Here is a 19539-nt window from a genome sequence, read left to right on the forward strand (position 1 = left end):
GGCTGGTTGGTACCATTAGGTCTTCCAGGACCTGTTCGGACGGAGTTTAGTTTTTAGTTTTATTTCTAGTCATACAGCATTTTATTGTCTAGAGATATAAACACTATTTGATCAAAAGTATCAGGACAACTATTAGTGGACATTTATATAAGGTGTGTCCACCCTTTGTCTTAAACAATAGAGGAACCAAGATGATCCTTGTGGAAATCCTGTGCTAGTTTCACCTGATCCCAATGTATTTCTGTTTTACATAAAGCTACTTTCGCGTATTCTTCAGAAACAGTATAATGTTAGCTGACGAAGGTTTTGGGAATTAAAAGCTTTTAGATTCAACAGGTCTTCCTCACAGAATACCATTATTTTCACTTACACCTAAGAGATGTGGGTGCTCTGTAGTCAACTATGCAAATGGAAGCCAATAGCGGATATAAGTGAATAATCCATGTCATTGAATAATCTGCACAACCGAATTTTAAGGGAGAAAAAAAGAAATATTGGCTTTAATTTGTGTTTTATTTACAAAAAAATTATTCTAACATAATTCTATTCATCATCAGTAGGAGAAGAATCATTATTGTCATCATCTTCCCACAGAATGTCTTCCTTATTTACAAAAAATTATGCTAACATAATTTTTTTCATCAGCAGAATAATCATTGTCATCATTGCATCTTCCTATATAATGTCGTCCTTGGTATTGTCCATTGAATTTGTGATACCACATTTCTTGAAGGATTTTTCCATCAGTCGCAATTGAATGGAGTCCTGTGAACATTTCACCCATTCACAGATGTGGAACAAATCTGGCTGCTTGACTTTTTCACTTGTGGTTTTCATTGTCCATCCATTGTGTATACTGCTTTGAATGGCCAATTTGTACACACACCTAAGGTTGCAGGCTGGATATTAGGCCTTCGGGCATAACGACCAGTTCAGTTTGCCCTTTTAGTAATTTGTCTCACACTTCCTCAGTTGTATATCCACGGAAGGTGTCCAAGACCACCACGGTATATAAAGTCAGTAACGCACCAGGGTGACTTGCCAAACAGGCACCACCAAAGATCATTGTCCATCCACAGTTTCGGATTTGCTCTCACCAATATGCCTTTCATTGATATTCTCAGAATAACTTTCCTTTCAAATGTTGTGTCAGATGGTAACTTCTGTCCATCACCACACATGATATCACTGTACACATTTGCTTCTCATTCCACCATTTCATAACATGACACTTGGTTCTCCTTTCCTGTTCTCTGTGTTGTCGAGGGGCATCCCAAAATAGACAGGTGCGTGATCTGTGTTGCCAGTTTGTGATAATATATAGGAATGTTTGTGGTGCAAATGTATCACATAGTTATGAAGATTCACTATTTGTTCCTCATAATCATGCGGAAGCTGTTGAGTGATGGTAGTTTTCCTCTGAAAGCCTAATACATTTGGACTGAAAAATCTTGATAGCCAGCCGCAGCTAGCTTTGAAACAACTGATGCCTAGTTCTTTGATTTAAAGACAGTGCTTTGAGTTGGCACATTTCACTAATCACTGCATATCCGTATTGTCATTTCTCATGTACATAATCACAGTGTCTTTTTTTGGAGGTCAGGATGTTTCACAAATTACCGTTCGTTTCATGAAGCCACAGTGTGTTTTCTCACTAATCAATACAATCTTTGCTTACATTGTAATCTCTTTGCGATGCACAGTTTCCAATGTTCTCTGCTTCTTCAGTAATTTTGAGTTTCTCTTTAGTTGTGTACGAGTGATAACAAGAACTTGCAGTCTTATAATAAGTTAATAGTTTACTTCTAGTGTGCCACAGGCACATCACAGACTGGGGCCACAACAACACTGTAATTTAATGGGATTTGTTGTTGGTGGCAGAGCAGTACCAATCTTATTGCAGTTAACTGATGCACCCCAGTTTGTAGCTGAAAAAATATGTATGGATTATTTGTGCATATATGGTAATTCCAATAGCTAATTCAATTGTGCATTCTGGAAGCATTATGTTCACCTTTGCTGGACTTAATCCGAAGGACTCGTTTTTATAGTTTCATAGTGTAGCTTTCTGGGTTGGTTTGTTCACTTGTAATTTTTTCTTGTGAATTAATTGTGCTACTCTTGAATCGAGAGGAACCCTAGAGGTAAAATGGGTTCTGAGTGACCTGTTCCTTTCCTTCAGTCTCCATCTTCACCTAAGTATTTCTTTTAGGAAGAAGGAGTCCCAGGTTTTGAAACCTGTGTGAAGAGGAATATTCAATTCAGAAGATTGTAAAATTACAAGGAGGCAGAATGGCTGACCAGTACTCTTTCTGGAGGCATGATTCCAAGTACTTGCTGAAAGAAACACAGAAGTAGAAAACACTACTATTTTTGATTGTTTCTTTCAGCAAGTACTTAGAATTTTGCTCCCTGGAAGGCAAAGTACTAACTACCCCATTTATCGTTCTTTCTGTACTATGGTGGTGTCCAGATGACAGCCATAACTAATGCCATACTCTTGTCTGTGGCCAGCCGGGGTGGCTGAGCGGTTCTGGCGCTACAGTCTGGAACCGCGCGACCGCTATGGTCACTGGTTCAAGTCCTGCCTCGGGCATGGATGTGTGTGATGTCCTTAGGTTTGTTAGGTTTAAGTAGTTCTAAGTTCTAGGGGACTGATGACCTCGGAAGTTAGGTCCCATAGTGCTCAGAGCCATTTGAACCATTCTTGTCGGTGTAGGGGTGCAGGGCAACAGTATTTCTATAAATTTTTTGAGTAGTGTAAAAATTGGTTGTGGTTTGTTGGCACACACGTACGATTTTGGGAACAATCTTAACAAATCCTCTCATGGGAACAGATTGCAAGATTTAATCAGACAATATGTGAAAGTAAGCTGGACAGGAAACTTCTCTCTAAACAAATCCACAACAAGAGCAGAATTCTAAGTACTTTGCTGATAGAAATACTTGAAAGTAATTATTGGGTGAGCTATGCCAGTTTGATGGAATCAAACATCTTAAGCAAATAACACCATCAAAATAAGGCCATGAAAATTCTGTTACAGTATTGAGGTATTGTTACTAAATGATGACAGTATCTTAAAGTCCAGTAACATTCAGAGCTCAAAATCCCCACAAAACAGTTTCTCATTGTGGATACAATAGCTTCTGTACCCCAGAACTCCAGGTTTTGCTTTTTAATGGAAATCTTTGGAAGAAAATGTGCTTCATACATTATGTGATCAAAAGTATCCAGACACCCCCAAAAACATATGTTTTTCATATTAGGTGCAATGTGCTGCCACCTACTGCCAAGTACTCCATATCAGCGACCTCAGTAGTCATTAGACATTGTGAGAGAGCAGAATGGGGTGCTCAGCGGAACTCACGTACATCGAACGTGGTCAGGTGATTGGGTGTCACTTGTCATACACCTGTATGTGAGATTTCCACACTTCTAAACATCCCTAGGTCCTCTGTTTCTGATGTAATAGTGAAGTGGAAACATGAAGGGTACATACAGCACAAAAGCGTACAGACTGACCTCGTCTGTTGACTGACAGAGACCGCCGACAGTTGAAGAGGGTCGTAATGTGTAATAGGCAGACATCTATCCAGACCATCACACAGGAATTCTAAACTGCATCAGGATCCGCTGCAAGTACTACGACAGTTAGGTGGGAGGTGAGAAAACTTGGATTTCATGGCCGAGCGGCTACTCATAAGCCATACATCACGCCGCTAAATGCCAAATGATGTCTCGTTTGGTGTAAGGAGCATAAACATTGGACAATTGAACAATGGAAAAATGTTGTGTGGAGTGACGAATCACGGTACACAATGTGGTGATCCGATGGCAAGGAGGGGGTATGGCGAGTGCCCATTGAATGTCATCTCCCAGCGTGTGTAGTGCCAACAGTGAGACTCGGAGGCGGCGGTGTTATGGTGTGGTCATGTTTTTCATGGAGGGGGCTTGCACCCCTTGTTATTTTGCGTGGCACTATCACAGTGCAGGTCTACATTGATGTTTAAGCACCTTCTTGCTTCCCGCTTTTAAAGAGCAATTCGGGGATGGCGATTGCATCTTTCAACACAATCGAGCACCTGTTCATAATGCACAGCCTGTGGTTGAGTGGTTACACGACTATAAGATCCCTGTAATGGACTGGCCTGCACAGTGCCCTGACCTGAATCCTACAGAACACCTTTGGGATGTTTTGGAACACCGACTTTGTGTCAGGCCTCACCGACTGACATTGATACCTCTCCTCAGTTCAGCACTCCATGAAGAATGGGCTGCCATTCCCCAAGAAACCTTTCACCACCTGATTGAACGTATGCCTGTGAGAGTGGAAGCTATCATCAAGGCTAAGGGTGGACCAACACCGTATTGAATTCCAGCATTACCGATGGAGGGCACCACGAACTTGTAAGCCATTTTCAGCCAGGTGTCTGGATACTTTTGATCACTTACGTATTGGCTAGAGTTCTTGAGTCAGTAGCATCTGGTAGGCACCTACTTGCAAATATTACCACAGTTTGGCAAATTTTAGCTATTGGAATGTTTATTATTGCAAACATTATTTGGTTAATATTCTTGGCTGATGGTAATATTGGCAGCTAGCATGATAATTTCATTACAGCATTGAGAGGGTGTAATATCCAAAATCACTGTGAGGATTTAAGATCTGGAAAGGAAGCTATACTCTCATATTTCCTTGTCGGTCTCAGTACTGTACATTTATTAAGTGCATTATGTAGATAAAAAATTCCAACTTCTGTGAACAGTCCATGTACAAATGTTTCTTGGATGTTTAATATCTCCAGCTGTAGAACGTGCTCTTCTGTCATGTACCTCTTCATGAATATCAAATGTAAAAGATGATGATTGTGCGAAGTTCATTGGTACCAACTTTAAAGAGAAAAAACTGTACAGAATTCATTAAGTTGTGAAGTCTTTGAAACAAACTTCACATTGCTAGAAAATATTATTTTTTAATACCATTGTGCAACATATCTACACTGTAGCAGTCAAAATTTCAGTGTTTTCTGTACTGCCTTAAAATTAGCTAAATATGACCCACACCCTGTGGTTGCAAAGAAATATGTATATGATAGATGAAGGTAGAAAACAGAATAACGGAAGGACGACGGTTCAATCCCGGGTCCGGCCATCCTGATTTGGGTTTTCCGTGATTTCCCTAAATCACTCCAGGCAAATGCCGGGATGGTTCCTCTGAAAGGGCACGGCCGACTTCCTTCCCCATCCTTCCCTAATCCGATGAGACCGATGACCACGCTGTCTGGTCTCCTTCCCCAAACCAACCAACCAACCAAAACAGAATAAATGAGGGAAATGAAGTTTTGAGATTAACAACCTTAAGGAAAAAGGAAGGTAGATGTCTCTTGTACGTTACGATGTAAGTGTGTATTTTTATTCATTTTGTAGCACAGATATTTTTTTTGTTTGAACAGCCTGATGGTCTTCAGGTGTCATTTCACCTTCCACTGCATCGGTACCTATCAGTATTTATGTGCCAAGCAATAAGGCTGCAGGGGCTTACATTGCGGGAGGTTCTGCCACCACCAGACTTACTTTCACTCATCATGATGCATCCTCTAAGGGTTCAGGTAAGAGACTCCTAAAATTTAATAAGCTTAATTGTGTATGTGGGATTTTTGTTGTTAGCTGTTCTATGTACTATTTTTGTCATCAGTTAAACAAAAGTAGGATGTGAATGTTTAAGTGAAGGCCAACAATTACCGGAGATAGCGGGCATGTTTGTGTGAGGTGTGCTTGCTTGTGTGTGTGTGTGTGTGTGTGTGTGTGTGTGTGTGTGTGTGTGTGTGTGTTTCCTTTCTGGAGAAGACTTTGGCTGAAAATTCAAATGTGTAATCCTCTTTTTGTCATGCCTGTATGCAGCTGAACATGTCATCTTTTAAAATGAAAGTCTCTTCTTTTCAAGACGTAGATGAAATAGTTGAGCTCAACAGAACAATAAACCATGACATGCAGCCAAAGTTTTCTCCTATTAATTAAAAGAAAAATGTCACAGACAGAGCACTTTTAATCTGGGAAAGTATCATAGCACAAGGATTAAGTAAGGAAGGAAGATTTGGATCTAACATACCATTAATGAAGGTGTCATTTTGGGTCCTGACACAGGTCCTGTCTCCATATTGGATAAAACTGTGGCCTGCATAACACAATCAGGATGCTGACAACAATATTTTTAATCATGTAGTCTACTCAGTTAAGTGTGATGGAATAAGAGGAGGAGAGACTCCTAGGTTGCTTAGCATGGGAGACTGTGGAACAGGGAAATGTTTGTGATTTGTAAGAAGTGAATAGGCTTGCAGTCACTTAAGGATTCAATTCAGAATTAATGTATTTTCTCAACAGTTTAACCTTATTCAGAGAGAGGTGTTGCAGTGGCTCCATGTCCTTGCGAACCAGTGAGTACATCATAGTCCTTTGTATTGTAGGCCTTTGGCGCAATCTCTGGTTCCTGTGTCCTGCCTTTCACCATCAGAGAACAACATTCCACTTGCATCCTGTTCTGAGAATACACAGTCGGTACTTTTTAACCACAGCTGGATACAAGTGAAAGATAATTCTTATTCCTCTCTATATGCTGATAGGCAGAAAATATCTACTACTACTTGTTGAGTGTAGAAACAAACACTTTAACAGGCAAAAAGAAACTCGGTTCCTCTTACTTGACTGTGTACAGACTTTTCAGTGCCACATTGCAGTTGCATGAATGTGTCACTCCATAGTAACTTTGAGGGATCACCTGTGATACTGCTCGAGACAATTCGGTGACGGGGACTGTGTACTTGACTAGTACGGCAGTGACTGACTGGTACTGACTGACTTGGCTCTCTGTACTAGCCACTTGTATTCCGTTTTTTTTTAGAGGCTCTTGGGTGGGTTCGTTGAGTGGCATCGCTTTCCCTGACTCTTCCACAAGTCTTTACAAGGATTTAAAGTTTTCTAGACTCATTCTAGCTGATGTGAATGCATTTTCTTTTGCAGGTTACAGTCGCCATCCTGATGCCCTCCTGAGATCACGTCTATGTGTTGTCTAACACTGTTACTTAATGAAATTCCTTTCTTTTCCGAGCAGCCATTACATCTTCTTTTCGTAATTTCTGTCTTTAAGTAAACTTTACCCTCTTCTTCATGAGGGTGCCTCTCATAGATGACTAAGTCATTTGTATTTCTTAATCGAATAGATTTGGTTGTGTTATTTACAATAGCCTCACCATATATTGAGTCACAAAAAGTTCCACTACAAAACCAGTCTTTAAAGAACTTATGTATGTATCTACAACATGAGCATTTGTATGTGCCTGTTGAATAATCGACCCATCTCTTGCAATCCATTTTCTTTTGCTGTTTATCATCAAGCTACTCCATATTCTCCCATCTTTTTCCTGCCACCCTTAGTTTGTCGAGCCTAGTAAGGTACGTGTTAATCGGACTTTCAGTATCACTAGTAAACATACAGCGTGGAGAAAAATTGTCACGAGATTTTAACCCTGGAAAGCTGATACTAGTAGGAACCAAAATTACAAATGTTGTGTTGGTTGACGACACACCATTTTTAAACTACGGAAACTTGGCACCATGCGCTCCAATTGGCCATTCCTCGGTTGACAGACATCATTATGGTTGTCAGTTCACGCATATGAACGCCCTCACTGCCCCGTGATACGCACACGTGTCAAATAGGTCTTGCTATTTGTCTCCACCTGATGTCTGGAACATTCGCACGCGAACATCACTTTGGAGCACACACGTGTTATCTGCAATTTAATCATACAGCAAGCATGGCAGCACAGTATTTGTTTGGAGTACAACGAGATATGGTTTTGTTTATGGACTAGCAGATGGTAATGCACATGAAGCTCGACGGTTGAATGAGGAATGGTACCCAGCAAGATGCCAACCACACCCCGAAATGTTTACAGCAATTCACTGGCGACTTGGCGAAACGAGCTCGTTAGTTGGATATCATAGTGATGCTGGACGACCTTGAACATGACGGGATGCTGCATTTGAAGAGACTGTTCTCAAGTGCTTCGATGAAGCACCTAACACAAGTACTCGAGTGGTTGGACACGACATGGGGGTCACTCATCAGTTAGTCTAGGAAGTTTTGAGGGATGACGGCCAGCATCCATTTAGTTTCCACCCTTTCCAAAACCTAAATCCTGTGGCGGACTATGAACACAGGCTAGGGTTTGGCCGGTGGTTTCTGTGACGTGTTGCTCGAGATCCTGGCTTCCCAGCCATTGTGGTGTTTACTGACGATTGCACCTTCCATCGAGATGGCCTTTACAACACTCGAAACATTCATTACTGGGCAAGGGGAAATTCTCTTGTCACGTACATCCATGGACACCAGGAACGATTTTCGCTCAACATTTGGGTAGGTATTGTGGTTGATTATCTGATTGGGCCGGTCAGTCTACCTCCTCGACTGATGAGGGGGGGATTACCTTCACTTTTTGCAAGAAACTACCTGGCATGCTGGAAGGTGTTCCTTCGGACATATGGTTACGCATGTGATTGCAGCATGATGGGGCACCCGCACGTAACAGTCGTGCTGTGCGCGGATATTGAAATGAACTCTTTGACGGCCGGCTAATTGGCAGAGGTGCTCGTAGGACGTGGCCCGTGCGATCACCAGGCATCATGCCACCAGAGTATTTCCTGTGGTGATTCTTCAGTCGCGTACCACTTAGAAACTAAGAGTAATTAATGGATCGCATTCAACATGCCGCGAATCACTTCAGGACAATGCCAGGAATCTCTGAAAGAGTTTGACAAAACATCGTTCAACATTACCAAGCTTGTGTCGCATCAGGGAGTCGCCAGTTTGAGCACGTGTAAGTAACCAATGTCATAGCTACAAAAAAGACCCTTCTCAGGACCGCCAAAATTTGTAAATGACTTTCTGTACGGGAACTACCAGTTGTTAATGGGTTTGTTCCCAGTACGTCTTGTCATGAAACTGTAATGGATGTGTCGGGACCCTGGTGGATTCACCCCCAGGCCTCCAGAGTGGAATGCTGGCATGCTACCACTGAGCGATCTCCGGCAGGCAAAGCATTCATGGTCGTGCGTTGTCCAGAGCATCTGGCAACACACAATCCTGCAGCCAATCGGAGCACGTGGCGCCAAATTTCCTTAGTTTAAAAATTATGCATTGTCGACATTAGTAATTTTGGTTTCTGTTGGCATGAGCTATCCATGGTTAAAATTCCGTGACACAATTTTCTCCACCCTGTATATACCACACTGGTCTTAAATGCTGTTAGTTACTTTATTTACTACAGTCAATTAAGTTTCTTTCCATTAATATAGCCTCTGTAGTTTCTGTGACTTACAGTGCCATTTTTATATTTCTAAGTCAGTAATGATATGAATATTTAATGATGGCCTTTAAGGCCCTTGTCCTCAGAGATGGCTTTGTTTTCAGCTAGCATTTGCCACCTATGTATTTATTATTCTGAGATAAACAACAGTAAATTCAATTAATAGTGATATGTCCTACATTACAATGTATAAAATCAATACAAGAGACATTTGTAAGCGTATTTGCTACTAGTTGTCTTCCATCCTGTGCCTAGGAACAAATAGACTATCATGAATTCAGTTCCTAGTTACATCAATTTTTACTGATTATCTGCTGTGAAATGCTGCTTCTAATGAAGAATGAACATTGCAGATAATATTGTTTCCCAGATTATCTATAAAAGTCAGCTGATGAGGTAATATCAGTTACTACCGCTGACAGTACACATGTAGGTTGGCTGCCGAAAATACACAAGTAAATAAAAACAGTTTCTGCACACAGTTGTGTGTAATAAGCATATTATTTACTCATTTTGGTTGATTTTTAGTAGGATCATGCTGACATCGTCCCAGAATATTTCTTTTACATCTACAAGAATGATTTCAGGAAGGTTCTGTAGCTCCATGGGCAATGAAGTTGTGGCTGATCATGTAATGAACAGCTGAGAAGAGGTTGCAGAACAGCACGCAGGCAAATCTACATCTACATCTACATCTATACTCCGCGAGCCACCTTACGGTGTGTGGCGGAGGGTACTTATTGTACCACTATCTGATCCCCCCTTCCCTGTTCCATTCACGAATTGTGCGTGGAAAGAACGACTGCTTGTAAGTCTCCGTATTTGCTCTAATTTCTCGGATCTTTTCGTTGTGATCATTACGCGAGATATATGTGGGCGGTAGTAATATGTTGCCCATCTCTTCCCGGAATGTGCTCTCTCGTAATTTCGATAATAAACCTCTCCGTATTGCGTAACGCCTTTCTTGAAGTGTCCGCCACTGGAGCTTGTTCAGCATCTCCGTAACGCTCTCGCGCTGACTAAATGTCCCCATGACGAATCGCGCTGCTTTTCGCTGGATCATGTCTATCTCTTCTATTAATCCAACCTGGTAAGGGTCCCATACTGATGAGCAATACTCAAGAATCGGACGAACAAGCGTTTTGTAAGCTACTTCTTTCGTCGATGAGTCACATTTTCTTAGAATTCTTCCTATGAATCTCAACCTGGTGCCTGCTTTTCCCACTATTTGTTTTATGTGATCATTCCACTTCAGATCGCTCCGGATAGTAACTCCTAAGTATTTTACGGTCGTTACCGCTTCCAATGATTTACCACCTATGGCATAATCGTACTGGAATGGATTTCTGCCCCTATGTATGCGCATTATATTACATTTATCTACGTTTAGGGAAAGCTGCCAGCTTTCGCACCATGCATTAATCCTCTGCAGGTCCTCCTGGAGTACGTACGAGTCTTCTGATGTTGCTACTTTCTTGTAGACAACCGTGTCATCTGCAAATAGCCTCACGGAGCTACCGATGTTGTCAACTAAGTCATTTATGTATATTGTAAACAATAAAGGTCCTATCACGCTTCCCTGCGGTACTCCCGAAATTACCTCTACATCTGCAGATTTTGAACCGTTAAGAATGACATGTTGTGTTCTTTTTTCTAGGAAATCCTGAATCCAATCACAAACCTGGTCCGATATTCCGTAAGCTCGTATTTTTTTCACTAAACGTAAGTGCGGAACCGTATCAAATGCCTTCCTGAAGTCCAGGAATACGGCATCAATCTGCTCGCCAGTGTCTACGGCACTGTGAATTTCTTGGGCAAATAGGGCGAGCTGAGTTTCACATGATCTCTGTTTGCGGAATCCATGTTGGTTATGATGAAGGAGATTTGTATTATCTAAGAACGTCATAATACGAGAACACAAAACATGTTCCATTATTCTACAACAGATTGACGTAAGCGAAATAGGCCTATAATTATTCGCATCTGATTTATGACCCTTCTTGAAAATGGGAACGACCTGCGCTTTCTTCCAGTCGCTAGGTACTTTACGTTCTTCCAGCGATCTACGATAAATTGCTGATAGAAAGGGGGCAAGTTCTTTAGCATAATCACTGTAGAATCTTAAGGGTATCTCGTCTGGTCCGGATGCTTTTCCGCTACTAAGTGATAGCAGTTGTTTTTCAATTCCGATATCGTTTATTTCAATATTTTCCATTTTGGCGTCCGTGCGACGGCTGAAGTCAGGGACCGTGTTACGATTTTCCGCAGTGAAACAGTTTCGGAACGCTGAATTCAGTATTTCTGCCTTTCTTCGGTCGTCCTCTGTTTCGGTGCCATCGTGGTCAACGAGTGACTGAATAGGGGATTTAGATCCGCTTACCGATTTTACATATGACCAAAACTTTTTAGGGTTCTTGTTTAGATTGTTTGCCAATGTTTTATGTTCGAATTCGTTGAATGCTTCTCTCATTGCTCTCTTTACGCTCTTTTTCGCTTCGTTCAGCCTTTCCTTATCAGCTATGATTCGACTACTCTTAAACCTATGATGAAGCTTTCTTTGTTTCCGTAGTACCTTTCGTACATGATTGTTATACCACGGTGGATCTTTCCCCTCGCTTTGGACCTTAGTCGGTACGAACTTATCTAAGGCGTACTGGACGATGTTTCTGAATTTTTTCCATTTTTGTTCCACATCCTCTTCCTCAGAAATGAACGTTTGATGGTGGTCACTCAGATATTCTGCGATTTGTGCCCTATCACTCTTGTTAAGCAAATATATTTTCCTTCCTTTCTTGGCATTTCTTATTACACTTGTAGTCATTGATGCAACCACTGACTTATGATCACTGATACCCTCTTCTACATTCACGGAGTCGAAAAGTTCCGGTCTATTTGTTGCTATGAGGTCTAAAACGTTAGCTTCACGAGTTGGTTCTCTAACTATTTGCTCGAAGTAATTCTCGGACAAGGCAGTCAGGATAATGTCACAAGAGTCTCTGTCCCTGGCTCCAGTTCTGATTGTGTGACTATCCCATTCTATACCTGGTAGATTGAAGTCTCCCCCTATTACAATAGTATGATCACGAAACTTCTTCACGACGTTCTGCAGGTTCTCTCTGAGGCGCTCAACTACTACGGTTGCTGATGCAGGCGGTCTATAGAAGCATCCGACTATCATATCTGACCCACCTTTGATACTTAACTTAACCCAGATTATTTCACATTCGCATTCGCTAATAACTTCACTGGATATTATTGAATTCTTTACTGCTATAAATACTCCTCCACCATTGGCGTTTATCCTATCCTTGCGGTATATATTCCATTCTGTGTCTAGGATTTCGTTACTGTTCACTTCCGGTTTTAACCAACTTTCCGTTCCTAATACTATATGCGCACTATTTCCTTCAATAAGAGATACTAATTCAGGAACCTTGCCCTGGATACTCCTGCAGTTTACCAATATTACGTTAACTTTTCCTGTTTTTGGTCTCCGAGGACGGACATTCTTTATCAACGATGATAATGCCCTCTCTGGTAAGCCGTCAGGTATTTTATCGTTTCGCCAAAGGGGGGGTCCCTCTAACCTAAAAAACCCCCGTGTGCACGCCACACGTACTCTGCTACCCTAGTAGCTGCTTCCGGTGTGTAGAATTTGGGGGAGATTCTAAGACAGATGATGTAATTGCTATTTGTAGAATTTCAAGCATTAACAGTAACTGATGGTAGTCTGTGCAATACAGTGTCAAGTGGACCAATGGTACAGATGGGTAGGTAGGGTCGACTATTTGCCTGTGCTTGAAGACACATTTCATGAAAATCATGAAGCTGACTCTGATACTAAAGTGGCTGCAAATGTGGATTTATATGCATGGTATGAAGTTGGCTGTGGGCCCAATCCTTTGAGAAATGCCTTCCTCCTGAGGGCATATGTTTACTAATACAAAATTGACATTGCTAAATTCCTGCAGATTTTTCCAATCTTTTTCAGCAGAGTGTTTGTGCTCATGATTTATTTGTATGAATAGTTACCATTTCATAACTTATGGAGAACTTAGAAACACATAATAAATTGAGCAGTTTTATTGGTTACTATTCACAAAGAGTACAAATTGGTGTGAATTTCATAGTTATGCTGGAAAAACACTTTGACACTTATAGGATAAATGGTAATTTTAATGGCACCTCTGATAAATTCAATTCCCCCCCCCCCCCCCCCCCCCCCCTCAAACCATGGAAAATCCAGGATGGAATGTAACAATATTTTGAGAAGGAAAATTGCTACTCACCATATAGCAGAGATGCTGAGTCGCAGATAGGCACAACAAAAAGATTTTCACACTTAAAGCTTTTGACCAATGGCATTTGTCAACAATACACACACACACACACACACACACACACACACACACACGACTGCAGTCTCAGGCAACTGAAACCACACTGCAGTGTGTGTGTGTGTGGGGGGGGGGGGGGGGGGCACTTGTGCACGCGCAGCCTAGAACGTCTTAGAACTAACTAATAGTAAATCTGTTTTTCTGGCTGTATGTAAATGTTTTTCCCTGTATCGTCCCTTATTGTTGTTTTTGGGAGTGGCAACATTCTATATAAGTTGAACTCAGTGTTCTCGACTAGTGGAATTTTAATGACTTACCCTAACATATTATCTGACACAAGTACATCTAAGTCTATCATTTTTAGAAGCACATATCCATATGTTTCTGATAGAGGTACAGGGAATTGTGCATTTCTGAGGTTGTCTTAAATATTTTACTGTCTGTATCAGGCTCACGGTATGTGGCGCTAGAATACGCTTTTGTGTGTGCAAGATGGTGCTTATTAACTGCTTGTACTCAGTATTTGGTACTTCGTGAAATATATTCTGCCGTGTTATAAAAATGACCATTTGTGCCAAAGCAGTCTCTTTTATTAGGTGTCTATTACAATTGCTGCAATACTAGGCAGGCCTATTTCATTTTATGTAAAAGTCTGTGACAAAATACATGTAATCAGATCGAGAAACCACACTGGTCGTGGGTACTATTTATATTAACAGTTTCTTCAGTAGTAGACGATGACATTTCATTTTTTTCATGTAGCAAAACATTTGACAAGCTTTGAGAAATATTTTTTCCCAGAAAGGAAAAGATGCATGTAAAGCTGTGGCAAGATTACAGAGGAAAAAATGCCAGGGCTTAAGGGTTGAAGAAACGTGTACTGTCTCGCTTGTCTCTTGTCTTGACTGGTTTTATGTATCCTATGTTTAATTTTATGTGACACAAAACAGCTAGTTATTACCTAATAGGCAATAAAGAGAGCAAACTTTCTGAAGAGTTCTTGTTCTCCCAGTTACAAATAATCACATCTAGTAGCAATTGCGAATTTTTTTAAAGAGGGCCAGGATGTGAAACCAGCCGACAGGGAGCAGGAGAGGCACCGCAGGACATTTTAATTTCCACTGACCTGAATATAGATTTCCACTACAAAATATTATACCTTTGAATTCCGCAGAGCGAAATACAGTGACATGCAATAAAAGAATGCTGTATGAAGAGGTGAGGCACTGCTGGTTGGCACACTTAAGACCAGATAACATGTCTTACATTTCCTCGAACACTTTTTATGTATCGGACACTTCAGAAGGATGTACGCTACAAAATGAACATATTTTTGAAAATTCAATTTTTTAAAATTTTCTGCATCCTACCTGAAACGCTCATGGGAGGGGGGTCCACTATCTAGTATTGCCCATTGCCCCAGTTTGGAAATATCATAGATCTGGGGCTGATCCACAGAGCAGTCTGAGTTGTAGTGGAGAGGTGGTAGTCTCCATGTGACTCGTGTTTACATTTAGTGATTTTGCTGTTTCCTCATTGTTTATTGCTCTCACATAAAAAAAAAAGTGGATTTCTGTGACTGGGAACTGTCAGGTGAATTAAAATCCATTCACGTAATTACTGAAGGCTAAAATATGTTGTTAGTTTCGGATTTTATTTTATTTCCACCGTTCTGACAGTCAAGCATTAACTGCCTTGCAGAGCAATGAAGTAATTTTTGTCGGTCTGCCAAAGAAATTTTGGCTTTTACTAATGTTTAACATTACGCTGAGGCAGTCAATTTATTTGAAACAGTGTTTAGTTCCACACTGTTGGCTAGTTTCAACAGTTCACTGCATTTCGAGCATGTTTTCATCTTCTACCACACATGGCATTGTGTCATAATTAAGAACCAAACACGAGATCAAACAGTACTGGTTTTTCTCAAGAAAATTTACATCTGAATCTGGACATACGAATGTGCACTTTAAGCCGAATTATGCACTTTAGTATGGTTCACGAAATTCCGATATTCTTCGAATATCCTCTAGTGTCTTGTTCCCTTTCTGACATAATGAAAGATCTTTTAATGTTTTACCTTTAAGAACGTACGGCTTCCTGTGCCATCATAGCTGCACAAGCGCGGTGATGCCTGTGTTCGGCACTCTCTGGCAACTCCTGAAACGAACCTATTTCTACCAGATCGTAGGAAAATATTGCGAATGGTTGGTTGAAAAGTGTTACTTTCAAAGTAAATTTCCTTTTATGTAAGATGAACTATGTGCGACACTGTACGATGAATTTCTTAAATCACTGAACAGTTCACTCTCATTTAAAAATCAACTCTTTGAGGACGACCATTTAGAAGAATTTTGAGCCCCCAAGATCAGACATTTATGTCCTTGGTAAAAATTTTACTGGCACATTTGTGTGATGTATTTTAAACTGTAACACGTGCAAAAAAGATCAACATTGTATGTGGAAGCTCAGCTTCTTTTGCAGCTTATTAATCTCGGAGACCAATATTACATGTAAAAGCCTTTTTACGCTTGTAGCAATACAATGTATATTAATTTAAAGTATTAACTTTTCCTATTTGTGTGTTCGGCTACTTAACAGTGATGTTGCTGTTGGCTGACTGCATCACATGTCCTATGCTCTTAATATCCGCTGTCATCGGCTGGTGGGATTACGCGACATGAGCTATGGCTGGCTTACAAAAGTGCATCACAATCTTGATTTCAATGCTTCAGAAAGTAACATGTGGTGTCTGGTGGAATTTGAATTTATACTTTCGTAATACGAAAATATGCTGTGTACATGTTGCTGCACATAGATGTGCAGCAAGTGCTGGGAAATTCTACACCTGTATATAAAACCATAACCATTCAAAGGATTGATAAGTTTTACAGTCCCGAGAAAAAATATACTGTCACTTAACACAGAAAAAGTGTATTTTCACCTGGGAGAAAATGTATTTTCAACCGGGAAATCCTGGAATTATTTTTCCTTGTCTACGTATACACCCTGCGGTACCATATTATTTTGTCTTAGATATAACACGTCACCTCATGACTTGCCTTTCATTTGCATATCCTACTTCTGTGACATATACGAGTTTGTCTTATTTTTATCTCGTGCTGGACACGCTCTCCTATCTTAAGATTTTTTTGTCATCTACTATTCCCGTTCATTTCTTCTTTCTTTGCAGCCTGAGTCAGAGACTGTCTAAAAACATATCTTCTTTCATTACCTATTGTTAACTGTGGTTGCTACCATGCCCATGAATTTCCTAGAAACATAGTGCATGGAGCACAGAACTCAAATAGCAATCTCTCAAAAGTAGTTCAATGCAGGTCTCAAAAATTCTCGAAAAAGTTGTCTTTGAAATTGTTTGAGCATCTTTAATACCCTGAAGTAAGGTATTTCTTTTGACAGGCAACATGTTTCTGTCGTAGAATGATCACCTGCCATGTTGAAGGCATAGTTTTGATTGCTGGCTGTGGTAAATTTTTAAACAAAGATACCTGCTCTACGAGCATAAAAAATGTAAAAATGGAGGGAAAAAAAGGGGCACTTGGGACTGGTAATCGCTAGATGGATGGTTCGAGGCTCTTTTTGGACAGTATTTTTTCTCCATACTGTTCAAATATCTATGTCATTTAAATATAAAATTCATCAGATGTATCCTAGTTAACAAATACAACTCATTTTTATGAGAAGTGCCTGTTTATTTCTAACTACATGTCACACACAAAAATCCAGTTTTTACTGCAAATGTGAACTTGGAATTACTGATCTTTTATAAAAGTTTGACAATAAAGAGGGTTTGACTTTAAAAAAGTGCTAATTAATTTTTCTCCACTCTTTGTATTTTACACTTCATGGAAATGCTCACGGAACATGAACTTTTGTGAAAAAATTTCCCTCGGCCAGGAATCTAACCCCAGCCACCCGCGTGACGGGTGAGCATTCTACAACAAAGGCACATGGCCCATCGTAAAAGATGACCTTACTTTTGCATATTAAAGGAACTCGAGAAACTTCAAAAGCCCATTTCCTCAAGAATTTTTTTGGTGTTGAGTATAATCACTTTGGCAGGTTGATATTTGAGTTCAGAACTTCATTGACTGGAGTCAAGTGCAATCATCACAGTTCAACTTTATATTAGGTCTCCAAGAAACCAGGTTAAGAGGAAGACAGTGGGGAAAAGACCGCAATGAAAAATAACTAGAATAATATTTACATCACTAATAATATGTGTAATTTATTGCTAACAGATTCTTAATAATTGAACATTTAAAAAAAAGGTTTTAATATTAGGAGATGAATAGGATGTCTAGACAACACTTTTCAAGTGTCAGAAAAAATTTAAAAAATTGAGTATAATAATAATAACTGGTTGTATGTAAATATTAGTAGACATCAAATGAACAAGTTTACTGTTACCAGTCACTGTTTACTTACATGCACAATGCATTTTGAAGATTTAAACCTCCATCAGCAGGTGAATTTATACAGGTTAGTACAATGTGTCTTTAGTGTTAAGACTTTGGGGTAACCTTTGGTCCAGTTTAGCGGAGGAACAAACCACATTTTCATAACATGATTTGGAGAAGGTTTTTGTCTAAAACTAAATGTGTATCTAAATGTGAAATGTACGTTTAATTTTCAGTTAAAAACCTCCCCAAAACCATGTTCCGAAATAGTGTTTTGCTCCTCCTCTAGACGGACCGAGCGGGGTGGCGCAGTGGTAACACACTGGACTCGCATTCGGGAGGACGACGGTTCAATCCCGTCTCCAGCCATCCTGATTTAGGTTTTCCGTGATTTCCCTAAATCGTTTCAGGCAAATGCCGGGATGGTTCCTTTGAAAGGGCACGGCCGATTTCCTTCCCAATCCTTCCCTAACCCGATCTTGCGCTCCGTCTCTAATGACCTCGTTATCGACGGGACGTTACCGTATTTACTCGAATCTAAGCCGCACTTTTTTCCGGTTTTTGTAATCCAAAAAACCGCCTGCGGCTTAGAATCGGGTGCAAAGTAAGCGGAAGTTCTGAAAAATGTTGGTAGGTGCCGCCACAAATGACTTCTGCCGTCGAATATATGTAGCGCTGCATAGGCATGAATATATGTAGCGCTGCATAGGCATGCTTTGCAGGCACAAAGATAAATACTAGCACCAAAATCTCTGCGTCAGTAAATAAATTTAAAAAAAAAAGGGTGGAAGACAAGCCTTCTTCTCCGCCCCGAGTTTCGACCACTGCATTTTATACATTATCCAACGAAGTAAATACAAATTCCGTATTGTTCATCTTCGAATGTAGCAGCATTTCAATGTAGTACGAAAATCCGACTGGCAAGACTGTTTGGGATGTTTGTGAATATGGCCAACACTACGTTCTGAATTTATTCCTACCTGTGAGAAGAGATCGTTGCTAATAGGAACTTTTTATGAATTGTGAATCACATACAGTATTCTCTTCGCCATAAGAATAATACGAATATGCCTAATAGTGATACAGGCAGAAATGAAGCACGACAATTGACTAGATTTTTAAATCTAAGCTGACTAATTTCTGTGCAGAATGTAATGTACTAAAGAGGCGCCTGCAAAGATTTTCAAACGGAGAAAAATTTTCGCTAAACTCTCGTTCAGAACGTCTATCAAAAGCAATATATTATTTGGTTCTTGTTGATCATTATCAAAGAAAGCAGCAGTGTAAGTAACAACATATAGCAGTCTCTTGCCATTGTTTTGCTAATGAAACAATTCCTCTCTTTTTTAATTGTAAGCGACGGTAGCGCGCACGAAAACAAGCCATGCCGCGAGCAGGGACAGGCCGTAAACACTCAT

General features: G+C 40.4%; 1 protein-coding gene across 2 annotated transcripts in view; it reads left to right on the forward strand.

Moving 5' to 3' along the window:
* The window catches only part of LOC124605511 (E3 ubiquitin-protein ligase Ubr3), a 297916-nt gene that overhangs the window by 103390 nt on the left and 174987 nt on the right, over nt 1–19539 (forward strand). For both annotated transcript variants that reach the window (XM_047137248.1, XM_047137249.1), the window contains exon 10: nt 5455–5610. In XM_047137248.1, coding sequence (XP_046993204.1) covers nt 5455–5610 — 156 coding nt within the window. The remainder of the gene's footprint in view (nt 1–5454; nt 5611–19539) is intronic.

The sequence above is a fragment of the Schistocerca americana genome, chromosome 3 (genome assembly GCF_021461395.2).
Source record: "Schistocerca americana isolate TAMUIC-IGC-003095 chromosome 3, iqSchAmer2.1, whole genome shotgun sequence".
NCBI classification, from domain to species: domain Eukaryota; kingdom Metazoa; phylum Arthropoda; class Insecta; order Orthoptera; family Acrididae; genus Schistocerca; species Schistocerca americana.